Below are 12,678 nucleotides of genomic sequence, written 5' to 3' on the forward strand. Positions count from 1 at the left end.
GTAGTGCTGTGGTTTGTATTGTTAGCAAGAAAGGTGTTAATAACACACCGGTGTTTGGTTACTGCCAAGCCTCCCAACCGGCGTGGCAGAGTCCAGCACGCTGGCCATGATACAAACCTCTGTCCCTCTGTCCCTTGGCAGCACTGACACTTCGCAGGCTGCAGGGGATCGGGTCCTTCCCGCAGTGCAAGGGAGGGAAAGGTGCAGGCAGAGACCCATGCCGGTTACTTGTATGAAGGTGGAGAAACCCAGCCTCTTCCCAGCGCCTCACCTGCTCGCTGGAGGAAAATAACCAGGTTCACGTACTTTGTGCCTCTGTGTCTCAGAAGAGCCACAGAATTTGTGTTGCCTGTACATCACATGTACCTAACAATGCTTTCTCCATTTCCTTTTTTTTGTTAAACACCACATGACTGAGGAAACTTTCAGTGATCTTTCAGAGGAATATAACTATGCCCACCTTTCTGGAGACAGACAGGAGGAAAACGTCTATCACAGCTATTTTATCAGGGTAAAGTCTCCCAGTTACAGACATATATTCAAGAATAAACAGATTCACATGTGCCCTCAGACACCACCAGTCAGCTCACACTGGCTGTCTGGGGACAGGCTTGTTCACTAATGACCTTATTGCTCCTGTAGCACACTTTATCTTTCTCTCTGTGCACTGGTTTTTTCCTTCTCTGTCGTGTTCCCACCCCCACCCCTTTTTTTTTATCTTAAAATGTTTTTCTCCCTTCTTCTGCTATTTATTTTCTCTCAGAAACTCTCCCCCTTCATTTGCTGTGGTATTTAGATTTATCTAGGATAATTTGAGATCTCCTTGGAAATCTTTTTACCTCCTTTTCCAAATACATCAAACAACAGATATCTCAGCTGTGACGCAGGGCTAACAAAGGGATTGTAATCCCTGCTTCTTGAAAACTGAGGATTTTTCCCAATTTCTTCCCCCCTTCACTTATTTTGTCAGGAGCTATTCCTTCTTATCCTAGAACTGTGCGATTTCTGAGTCACAGATCCTCCCCTCCACCCTTTCCCAAGAGGCATGTTGACTTTTACACAAACGAGCACAATTTGTTGCCAAGTCCTATTCTTAATGCTTCTTCCAAGTGTTGTGCCTCTTTGGAGAAGCTGGACTGACCAAGAGTTTTAGCTCCGTCTTGCCTTTGGAGCCTTTCACTTAAGTGCTGCTGCCACTTGGTTACTTCCCTCCTGTCCTGTCAGATTTGTGCAAGGTTTTCATGCCCTCATATGCACACTGATCTGACTGGACTTTTTGCTGAGAAAAAAGTACAGGGCACTTTGTCCTGTTGACCCTCAGGCTTCAGTCAGAGCTCGCAACTCTCAAATCCTCTGACTCCTGCTGTGCAGAGCTGTGTGATAAAAGCAGTATGTGGAAATATCAGCAGAAAGAGAGAAGAAAAATAGTGTCCTCACATCTCAGTGCTCTGCATATGTCTGTTGCTCTCATTAGAGAACACAAAGGAGGAAACAACTCTGTCAGTGACCTTTTCATGGCACTGTCCACCACAGGCATTAGTTCCAGCCATGTGGTGATAGGACCTGTGACTTGCAACTGGTCCCGGATAAGAGCTCTGCCTCCTGGTGAAAACAGACTGAAGAGAAGGATGCCTGGCTGCAGCTCAGGGCTTTTTGTGAAAAAAGGAAGATGCTGAGAATGAACTCAGCAAGTGTTTCCAGAGCAGTGGGGCACAAAGCTACACTCTGATCCAGTTCGTATATTGTGCCTATCTCAGCAACTCAGGCACCTATTACTCTCCTAGCAGGTATTTCAGAGACAAAGCATCTGAGAGAGCTGGCCTCAAAACTTTCTGCAGGCAAATGGCACTTGTTCCTTCATGCCCTGCTCTTCTCCTCTCCCTCCCTTTCCTCCAGTGTCAGATTTCTCTTAAATTTCTCCCCATCTCACCTATTCTCTGCTTTTTCTATCCTTTTATTATACTCAGACTCTCCGTTTCCCTGTATTCTTAGGAGGCAGCTACACAGCCCACTGGCAACTTTGGCAGCTTTTTCATGGACTTTAAATTCCAGTGCCAGCTGGGGTTAGGAGGAGCTAAAACCAGAACCCAGGAACATCTCTGTCCTTTTGACTCTTCCAGGAAAAGTAAGCAAGACCAGTACAACCAGTTAACTGAGCAGAAAGGTATAGACAGCAGCCTCAGTGGCACTGGTACGTGAAAAGAACAAGCTCTAGCACGAGGTTAGTTTTGTTCCCCAAGCAGAGCTCTCAGGGAGGTTCCACTAGGAACGTTCAGTCATATCGTTGGGGGTGGGAGCAGGGGCAATGGGGAGTGTTCGTGTTGCTGCATGCTATTTTCTACAGTAGGAGTACGCTGCTGTGTGATTCAGCACACTTTCAGCTGTTTTAGGCAGTTTTGTAGCACCTGAGTATGTGAAATGATAAACATGATAAACAGAAAGGATGGTCTGCTCCAGAACTGGCTGCATGTAACTGACTGAAAGGCTCCTGAAGATGAGTCTGCAAAGCGTTCCAAGACCCTGCTAGTTGAGAGGCACTACAAATAATAATCTAGAATGTCCCCAAAGTGATATTCCCTGCCTCTTTCCTCCATATCATAACCTATGGAAGGCACACAGTTGCACAAAGAAAAGGTGCCTGAAAGTCTTTATTTTTTGATATTTTTTGTATGTCCAGAGCCAAAACAGAAGAAAATTTTGAGGAGAAACAGGTTACATAGAACAAGGAGTGTCTCAGTTGGAAGACATAGTTGATCTAATCCAGGAGACATAATTGCAGACCTTAGTGTAAACCCCGGGATAGCCTTTCTGTGCACATCCGATACCCCAGGAAACAATGCCCTGGAGCTGCCTGTTGCAGACCACTGGACCGCCGGAATCCCCCTGTGCACATAAAGGATACAGATACTCAGTAAGTGATATCAGTGTTAAGTGATGAGCCAGAGATGCCAGAAATCACTGACAGTGGAGGGAGCACCACTGAGTTTTTCTACACAGAAGTTCCACAAAGGTCATTTCTGGTTACCACTCTGCACCTGATGCTACTGTGCCTTACTTCAGCTCCAAGGGCACCACAGCCAAGGATGAGTAACCTGCCTAGTTTTGATGGATGCAGTCCTTGGCAGACTTTTAGGATGTGTGTGTCTTAAACATTATTCTGCCAAATATTTCATGGAGCTAGGCACATGTCAAATGCAGAGCAATTGTCAGGTGTGTTCATTTTCCAGACAACCTGGGTCTTGGCATACCAGCTTTTCTGTTTTCAGTGAGTCCAAAACATTTGTGTCCTGAGCTCTAAAGTCACTGTGATGACTATTGACCCTCTGGTGCAGCACTCCTCCGTTTCCAATAGCCTAAGGTGCAGGAGGTGGCATAGTCTGCTTGTGGAGATTTAGGGAAGAGGTATTTGCTATTGCAAAAAAGGGACAATGACTGACTGAGTGGTAAAACACCTAGTCTCACTCAATAAGCAACTTTCGCCCTAAGCCTCTGCTGTTCAAAAAACAACACGCAAACATGCCAGTGCAGTGAGTATAGCAGATTCTCTCATGTGAAGGCCTCTACTACTGGCAAAAGGCAGGAGAGAAACATATGGGAAAGGAAAAGCAGATGTATTACCTGGCAGGAGTCTTTGCCTCCCTCCATGAATCCTACACATATCATGTTCTTGGTAATTTTCCCAGGGTAGGCTTTGGTGCACACGCTTGAGGAGAGTACAGGAGCCTTCAGGCACTGCAAGGTGTCTGGGTAGGGATCTGCAAGAAAATAGGGACATGGTTGATGACATCTCCAAGTTCATTTCAGAACCCAGAGATCTTTCTGAGCAGAAAAGGAATCACTGAACAACCTGTTTTAGCTATCATCACTCTTCCTCCAAGCAGTAATTGCAGCACCGATTCCTTTTGCTCAGGAAATCATCAAGTGGCAAATGTGGAGCTAAGAGCTGCTCTTGGAGCGTGTATGCGGGGGGAAACCTGGGCCTCAGGAAAACCATCCTCTCCTCTGGTGCAGGTTTAGTTGTCACCAGCGGATTAGCCACCAGTCGCCATGCACACCTCTGACTGTTGGTGTAAGGGAATGGAGCTCCCTTGTCATAATTTCAGATGCACAATCGCAGATGTTGATCTTGCTCTCTGAGAACTTGACAGCTCTATTGGCATGAGTTAAATTGCTCATGCTTGGCACTGCACGGCTGGTGGTGCCAGGCCACAAAATTCATGGCTGTGTGAACATGCTAGTGAAAGGCACATGGATGACTTAAGTGATTCCATGTTCCTAACACAGAACAAGAAGAAGGACCTTATAAAGGCTTGCCTTTAAAGCAGTGAAATGGTTACTGTCCTACACAAACTGATTGCTCAGAATAGGCTTGTCCCACAGCACTTCTCTGTGCTTCACCCTCTACTGCTGAGAGTTAATTGTGAGGTCTCAGAGGGTCTCCTGGGCCCTCACGGTGCTGCACGTGCCCACGGAGTACTCACTGGTACTGCTCATCGTGTCGCCCCAGCCAGAGATGAGGCATGTGGTGCCCGTGGCCACACAGCTGGTGGGCAGAGGAATGGTCTGGACGGCTCGGTTGAGCTGGGCTGGTTTGGAAAGCTTGATGAGCATAATGTCATTGTCCAGCGTGGAGGCGCTGAAGCCAGGGTGGCGGATGACTTTAGCTGAATTGATGAACTGCTGCGTCGATTCTGTGAGTGCCAGGTTATGTTTCCCAAGCTGTACCTGGATGCGACTAGAAAAGAGAAGGAATGGCAAATACTTCACTGCTGCTGACAGGTTATGAGGAACCTCCCCATCACCGTCTGCACCGGCTTCAACCATCATTCTCGTAGTAGCTGTTTTCATGCAGGTTGTCTTTCTTGTCCTGCAATAAGTCCTGGGGATCCACACCGAGATCCTACCCACTCCCAGGACAGTGATGAATTTCTGCAGGTTTACTTTGTTGAGCAGAGACAAGTTGAATACGTAACAGTGCTTTATACAAACATTTTGAAAAAAGGCAAACTGCTATCATGCTGATCTCATTCCTCTTTCTGTTTTCCAGTAACTGTTTTTTAGCAAGATTAATGCAATTTTTAAGAAATCACAGCCCGTGGCTCGTTGCTAGATTATCGCACTGTCATTTCAGAAAGTGCTCTGCACTCACAGAAAAATCTGCAGAAGTGAAATACCCCTTATGATGCCTCAGCCCAGCTTCCTGAATGAGCCACACATTCCTTGCCTGTCTTCTCTCAGAACGGAGTCACTTACATATCTGAATCTCACAGCTCATAATTCCTGCTAGAAGTGAACTGGAAGAAAGCAGTAGGTTACGGAAGAACATAATTTTTCTACTCACGACTTGTAGCAGTGAGCAGCTGACAGGACCCACTGGCTGCTGATGAGGGAACCTCCACAAAAGTGATACCCAGAATTCAGGGACACCTGATAGGGGACAGAGTTTGCCGCACAGGTGTAGCCTCCCACAATCTTGTCATCATCATCGTCATCAGCGATGCTGGGGAAGGCAACTGCGAGATAAGAAGTGATATACGTCAACATCTGGCATAAGGAATATGGTGACCCTGTGACTGATGGAAGCATCTCACTTGTAGGCTCTACTTCTATAAAAACTCACAGTAGCACCAGTGGGCAAGTCTCAACATTCAGTTGCTGCTCCCTAAAATCACGCGATGAGACTTAGACTGGCATCTCACATATCTGTATGTAAAGCACCGGCTGCTGGTCCCAGGGTGAATATAGGAACACAGAAATGTGTCAGATCAGATCAAAAGAGGGTCTGTCCTAGGATCCTGTCTGCAGTAATGGTCAACAGTAGACTAACTGTAAGTACAGAACGAGTCTGCAGTGGTATTTCCTTGGAGCACTCACCCATAGTCCAAAAATTTGCAGCAGCTTTAGGACTTCCTGAGCCATTATCTTTGTACTTCATAGTATTTAAAAGAGAGATGGTCATCTTTGAAGCCATGGACATATTTCAGTATTCTGGGGTCAAGAACACCTATGAAGGCATTGCTTCCCCATTTTGTGATACATTCTTTCCCCATTTTTTGACACAAGCGATTATGAACAGACAGAAGTCTAAAGAAGGTGCAACACTCTGCCTTAAAACTTTTGCAAATTGCAACTGGACTTCACCTTCCCACAACAGACTACCTTGCAAATTTGCCTAGAAAATGAGCTTCCTTATAAATTACAAAAATAGAAGTAAAAAATATACTTACCAGCCACACCAACAAAGGTGACAAACAGTATGTACTTCATGATCTTGACCCAGCCTCGAGCTCAGACTGGTGGACTGGAGGTGGGAGCTGCTAGAAATACATTTTTTGAAATGGCCTTATCTCTAGTCCAAGGTTTTTTCCAGACAAAAAGTACACAGTGGAAAATTTGAAGATCCAAATGCGGGCATTAACAGCCATTAGTAGAAAGTACAAATAACACATCAGTTAATCATAAACGTTTCCTAAGACAGAGAGCTATTTTAAATTATTTCAGAGAGCAACCTTCAATTTAAAAATACATTTGGGCTTTGGAAGATGTGTAGCTCTTTGTCTGTCTCATGCTTACATGCAGCACCTGTTGAAAGCAACCCTCAAACCTCTTTGAGATTCCTCTGTGCTGATGGTGCCATTCTTAAAAATACATATATTTTACTGGAAGCTGAATATTGTAGATAATGGACTGTAAGATACTATACATTTATTTGGAAAAAAAACCCTCATGCAAAACCAAAATGTCTCAATGTTGTTATTTTAGCAAATTCCTTTTCTTGAGTAAGTGCGTGTGGTTTTGTCACAAAAGAACGCAGTGTTTCCCAAACAAAATCATTAAAAAGTAATTTCAATAAGTCAGTACAAAAATCCTATTCTGTGCTCCCCCCGTCAAGTTAAATTCTCCAAATGTGGTAATGCGCACCACGTCTCTTTGAAAGCATTTCTCTCATCTAACCTATATGAAAATATCAGCCTATGCACTGAACCAGTTCATTTAGCTTTGCGGTGTTCTATAAGGACTAATTTTTGCCATAGAAAAATTTCAGTATAACATTCATGTTTATGGATGTAATGTATATGAAAAAAAATACCGTGACTACACATAATGAGATCTTCTGAAATCCCCTAAAAGAGTCATTATTTCTGCCATGAAGCAGAGTTTGCTAAAACTTAATAATGTGATGAATAATCATTTTCCAAGCACCTGCCACCTTCATCATGTTAGCTCCTGAAAGACATGGGATAACCTTAAATGACTGTAAACACAATTCATATGCTTTGATTTGCTGAAATGGCATGAGAGACTAAATAGGAATAACCTTTCTACTTCATTTCTTGACCAATTTTTTGAAAGCCCTGGAGGACTGGTACACACAGTGGCACTTCCCAGAAGGAAATTTTCCTTCATGTTAAATTACAGTTGCAAGGCCAGGGACTCCTCCAAGGAGCTGCATGACTTGTCTTGGGCTTTAAACTGGTTGTCAGTGCAGTTTTCCTACAAACATGTTTTATCCTGAGAAACAAATAACAATTAAAAGCTTCTTGCGGAAGAGGGAAAGAGCCATAATAGGACTAAGCATAGCAAAAATTACCAAAGCTGTCTGACGCCATCACAACTAGGCAGAACGAGAACAATTCCTAATGCACAATAGTGTATAATTTGATCTCCCTGTGGATCTATATTGTCTGTGTCCAAAACATGCCATCGGCATCGAGACAGGCTGTCATTAGATATTTTTAAACAATATTTTTCCTGAGATGTATCTCTAATAACCTGTTGTTTAACACTTAGGCTATTAGTGTAGCAACCAGTAGTTGCTTCCACCATGGTGAGTACGTAGTGCTTGGCTTGGTGCATTCGTGGCAGTGGACCAATACAGTCAATTTGCTAGACAGCTTCCTTTTCCTTCTTTTCACAAGGTTTAATATTTGGTTTAGTATCAACCCAAATTTCAGGAAAATCCAGTAATTCAGCATCTGAACTGGGAAGCTCAACCATACCTGCACCTATCGTGGGTTTGGTTTTTTTTGATTGTTTTTTTCTTGTTACTTATTAAATCTACTCTGATCAGTTATTCTTAACAGCAGGAAAGGCTGGCAATCTCCTTGAAGAAAAAGGTCTCTCGGAGACTTTCTGTGCTACTTGCTTAATTCAACAAGGGGACACTACTGACCCCCTTCCCACGCTACTGCCAGAGTTCACAGCAAAAGCCCTGCGTCACAGCACCTGTGGTTCTTGTGTTCCCAAGTCCTTGATGGCAGACATCTAGCGAACATTCCTCACCCACATCCCTCCCATCCTCCTAGCTGCCTCTCAGGGGCCCTTCCACAGGCTGCCGTGAATCCCTGAACTCCGGGGTGCGTGCCAGCAGAGCAGGTCACGGAGCAAACTGATCTCAAGTGAAGGCAAACGGGGTGCTTGTGATGCACAACTCAGAGGTCACCCAGCAGACAGACTGCTCCAGAACAACCCTTCAGGCCTTCCAGTAGAGCTGTGAAGGATGGAGACTCCTTTACATTCAGGTTGAAACTGGAACAGCTCCTGCTGCCTCTCCTTCCTTTAAGCTGATGAATCCCTACCTGAAATGTAAATACCCTCTCTGGTCAATGCTGCTGAACATTCCACAGACCCACTGCAATTACCCCCCCCCCCAGTGTTTTTCAAAAAATACACTCTGGCAGGTACCCCTCCCACTGCAAAAAAGTCTCTCCTTTAAGGCAGTGATGCTGCAGCAGAACACTGGGGGCTCCGGAGGTGTAGGAAGGAGGAGGATTGTGAACAGAGAGCAGCTGTGTTAGGTGTTATCACTAGACAAGCAATGGCAGCTGGCTTTTCTAGAAATCCATGTTCCTAGTTCAAATATTTCTGTCAGCTGTATCATCACTGGACTCAGATAAAGTAAATAAATTTGTCCAGGCTGATGCAAGATCCTGGGAAAGGAAAATCTGGGGCTGACAGAGATAAAGCTTCACAGGAGTAAAAGTGGAGGAGGTTTTGAGGCTGGTCCTTGTATGCCTCACAGAGCTTGGTGGTGGAGGGACCATTGATTCTCTCCTCCCAAGTCTCTCCTGCCTTGGGAGCCGCTGGCACATTCTCCAAAGCTTCTGATCCTCCAGCTCACCACACGCAAGGAAACCTTCTGTCACAGCCACTTGCCTTGTCCTCTCTGCCCACGTTTCTCTTCCCCAGTGGCACAGCATTCTGCTTTTCTTCTATTTCCACCTGCATCAGAGACTTGGACTCTTAGTCTCCTAGACAGACAGAGGAGGTAGAACGTGACAGAGGTGTGTAAAACTACAAGTGGCCTGGGGAAGGATGGATTGCAGGGGGTTTGGCAGGTCCAAAACAAGCAAAGAACAATTCCTTCTCTATTAGGAAAGCTGCGAATCTCTTTCCACAAGTTTTTATGGATGCAAAAGGTTTATACAGCCTCAAAAATGAGGGAACACATTTATGGAAGAAAAATCCATTGATAGCTATGAGGTTGGAAGTCCCCCCCATCTGACCTCCCTCATTCCCAGGAACCACCTGCTGTTGGACAGTCCCTGCTGCTATATCCTAGTAAGAGACCAGAGAGAAGTGTGGAACCCTCTGGACTCACCCATGTGCCAGGGTGTGTCCCACAACCCAGAGAAAGACAGTCAGGGCTGCCAAAGTCCTGCAAGAGAGTTTGGAGAGTTACCCAAACTTATTCCTTCAGTTGCTGGCGCATAGAGAGGGTCCTGGGAGCAGCTCAGCCCCTTTCGAGCAGGATAGGAGGGTCAGGTCAGGGCTGGCCTGACAGATGTGTGTTAGAAGGTGGGGTTCTGTGACAGTGCTGCTGTGTTGTTCCTGTTCAGGCTGAGATGGGAAGTGGGGATGAGGCTCAAAGCATGGGAACTCAAGGGGCTTGACTGGGGAGTAAAATACCTAGCTTTCCCAGGCCAACATAAAGACTCCCCAGAGCATCTCTTTCCAGGTGACTCCTGTTGTGTCCAGGGACTAGGATCTCTCAGAAAGACCCCAGGTAGAGATTTCCTCTGTCTTCCTTCTACTGTACCTGCTTCCTGTATTGCTTGAATCAATCTTTACATCTGATCCAGAGAGCCACTGATTGTGATGCACGTTTCCTTCTCTAGCCTTTGAGCAAAGTCTCCCCAAGTCCTGGAAATTCTCCAGCTGTCTTGATAGGTGCTTTTTTCCTGCTTTTCTCTTTCTTTCTTGTCCAAAGCACAGAACCCAGGCATCTAGAGGTGTGTGGCCAAGGGAGGCTGTGGCACCTAAGATACAGCATCCAGCTTCGGTGGAGAAGGGACTGGAAAGCTGGGGGTGGGGCAGAGGGAAGGAGAGAGAGGGCTTTGGGGTGGTTAAACACACTCTATAGGGAGACTGGAAGGAGCTGTGGTGGGCCATCATAGCCCAGAGGGTCCAAGAAGGGCTAGGGTCAACTCAAGAAACACCAAAGCAGTTATTCTAAGTGATAGAGTAAAAGGCAGCAGGCAAAAATTAGATACCAAGGAACAAGGTTGAAAAAAAATACAGAGACACCGCTGGGACCTTCCAAGGGTCCCTTCCCAGCTGCACTTCTGACTGCCCAGCTCTTCCTCAGTTTTGGAAGCGGGGTCCCCTGCCCACTCCAGGTGGGATGGAGCTAGCTGAAACCAAAAGGAGGGACAAATGGTCTCTAATGTTCACAGAAGTCTGGGCTTCTCCATTGCCATTCTAGGTGACAGAAACGTGTTATGGTCCTGAGGCCATGGGACAGAAGGAATGAAAAAATCATGGGGCTCTTATTAGGCCACTCTGTTGGAAATGGCATAGTCCTGCCCATGGATTTCATATTCCCAGGTAATATATCCCTGGATTCCATGATCTCAGGATTCAAGTGTTCCTGGGTCCCCTCTCCACAAGGCCCACGTCTCAGGTCCTGTGTCCATAGGGTCCCCAGACCTCAAGTATCATGTCTTTCAAGTTTCCAGTTCCCTAGTCCCATGGCTTCATTCCCATAGCATTTTGGAGCTGACTTGACTTGATCCAGCTATCTTGCATTCTTTCCCATTGCTTGGGCACCCCTGGGCTTTGTTCTGTTTGTGGGGACACTGATCCTGGCTAATATTATCCCAGCCAGAAACTCCACTTCAATTTACCCTACTGCTGTAGAAACTGCCAGATCCTCCAAGCTCCAATCAAAGCTACCAATAGTCTGCTGGGGAGGGAAGTACAGGGTTGGAGGAGGTGAACTAAAATCTCCAGAAAAAAATATAACCAGGCATGGGAGATCTGCAATTCCCTGCTCCCAGGAATACCAGCGCACTGGATGGACCTACCTCATGCTCAGTGCTTTCCTAGGGCATGGAAGATCTTGACCTTTCCCCAGAGAGCTCCAGTCTCCCCATAAACCTTTGTCCTGATATCAGAGTTTCTTAAAATAGTTTTTGATGTCTTTTGGAATGTTTTCTGCTTATCACCCTCATTGCTGTGGAGCTGTGACATCTGCCTCTACCTATGGCAGCCCCATCCAGTGGTCCCATCATAGCCCTATACCTTCCCTTTCCTGAAAGCTGTTGCCTCCCATTTTTTCAAGGGCCTCATTTCCCTTCAAGCCATAGGTTTTGGAGGTCATTTCCACATGGATTCCACCACTACTCACCACTGAGTCTGTCACTGTATTTGCTGTTTTGATGCTGCCAGCGTTCTGAAAATTTGACTGAGTCCTTGGCTGAGTCTTCCTGAAAACCCAAACCCCACTACTTAGACATTTGTGTGAGACAGACACCCCTGCCTCCAATCTAAGCCTCACTTCCCCTTTCCCTGCCTGTTCCCAGGCACCACGTTACCTAGGGAAGGCCTCATCTTACCAGACGAGTTGCCATGATGCACCCCAGCACCAGGAGACAGTCAGGAACATAACACCAGTATACCTCTCCACCGCTTTTCCCAGCTCTGGGGTATCTGTGCCCTTCAGGCTGGGGCTCTGCAGGATACTGAGCTGCCACAGCACTATCAAAGCCAGCCAGGTACAACAAGGCTTTTAGCATCACATACGAGATCAACTTCAATAAGTAGTTCCCACACCTTGCCCCGGTGCAGCCCCTGATCCAGTCCACCCTGCTTCTCGCCTCTGCTGCATCCAGATTTTTCCTTCTCCAGGCTCCTCTTCCAGCCAGCCTCTCCTCATCCAAGCCCCCTTCTTCTTCCTGGATTTCTCCTTGTTTCTCCTACATCCAGGGCATGCTCCCTCTCTCCTCCCTCTGCCTCTTCTGGTTCTCTCTCTTCATCCAGTACTCCACTTCATACAGCCCTTACAGCTATTTAACTACTTAGCAGGAACCAGCCACAGCTGCACATTATCCACGTCAGCCAACCCACCGCCCCTGAAGCCAGCCCACAGCTGTATGTTATCAATGTTAATTAACTGCCTTCATTCCTCTATAATTCCTCTACACTGAGCCTGAAACTGGATTTATATGGAACAGCCAGATCCTGCCACCTCAGCCCTGCCTGAGCCAAGGGCTGATGTACCCCACCAGGTCGCTGGGTACCACCAGTCTCTCCCACGGGTTACCACTCTCTCTACCGCTCCCTTTTGCCTCAACCCTGTTTTCTCCTCATACACATTCGCTGGTTTCTCAGAGAGGCAAGATTTTGTCTGAGGCTTCAACGCTGTCAGTGAACTGCCACAGTCCCCAGTTTGTGGCT

The 12,678-nt window shown here is 46.3% G+C and overlaps 1 protein-coding gene across 2 annotated transcripts; it reads right to left on the bottom strand.

The window, feature by feature from the left end:
• Nucleotides 1-2,640: 2,640 nt before the first annotated feature.
• Nucleotides 2,641-6,487, bottom strand: LOC119149305 (trypsin I-P1-like). 2 transcript variants are annotated; one of them, XM_037390416.1, is made up of 5 exons: nt 6,228-6,487; nt 5,342-5,513; nt 4,482-4,735; nt 3,619-3,755; nt 2,641-2,883 (listed from the first exon to the last, which is right to left on the bottom strand). In XM_037390416.1, the coding sequence occupies exons 1-5, from the start codon at nt 6,265-6,267 to the stop codon at nt 2,734-2,736; spliced, it is 753 nt and encodes a 250-aa protein (XP_037246313.1). In that variant the 5' UTR covers nt 6,268-6,487; the 3' UTR covers nt 2,641-2,733. The 2 variants fall into 2 exon arrangements, with proteins under 2 accessions (XP_037246313.1, XP_037246312.1); XM_037390415.1 differs by lacking the exon at nt 6,228-6,487 and having other exon boundaries at nt 5,342-6,201.
• Nucleotides 6,488-12,678: the final 6,191 nt, after the last annotated feature.

The sequence above is a fragment of the Falco rusticolus genome, chromosome 5 (genome assembly GCF_015220075.1).
Source record: "Falco rusticolus isolate bFalRus1 chromosome 5, bFalRus1.pri, whole genome shotgun sequence".
In the NCBI taxonomy this organism is placed as follows: Eukaryota; Metazoa; Chordata; class Aves; order Falconiformes; family Falconidae; genus Falco; species Falco rusticolus.

Bases quoted from the DNA above. Each gene is read 5' to 3' on its own strand.
- LOC119149305 (XM_037390415.1), bottom strand. From the start codon at position 5,586: ATGCTTCCATCAGTCACAGGGTCACCATATTCCTTATGCCAGATGTTG. The intron at 3,756-4,481 runs GTGAGTACTCCG...ATTTTCTTGCAG, and splicing joins CGACACGATGAGCAGTACCA to ATCCCTACCCAGACACCTTG. The intron at 2,884-3,618 runs GTAATACATCTG...TTATGTGCACAG, and splicing joins GAGGCAAAGACTCCTGCCAG to GGGGATTCCGGCGGTCCAGT.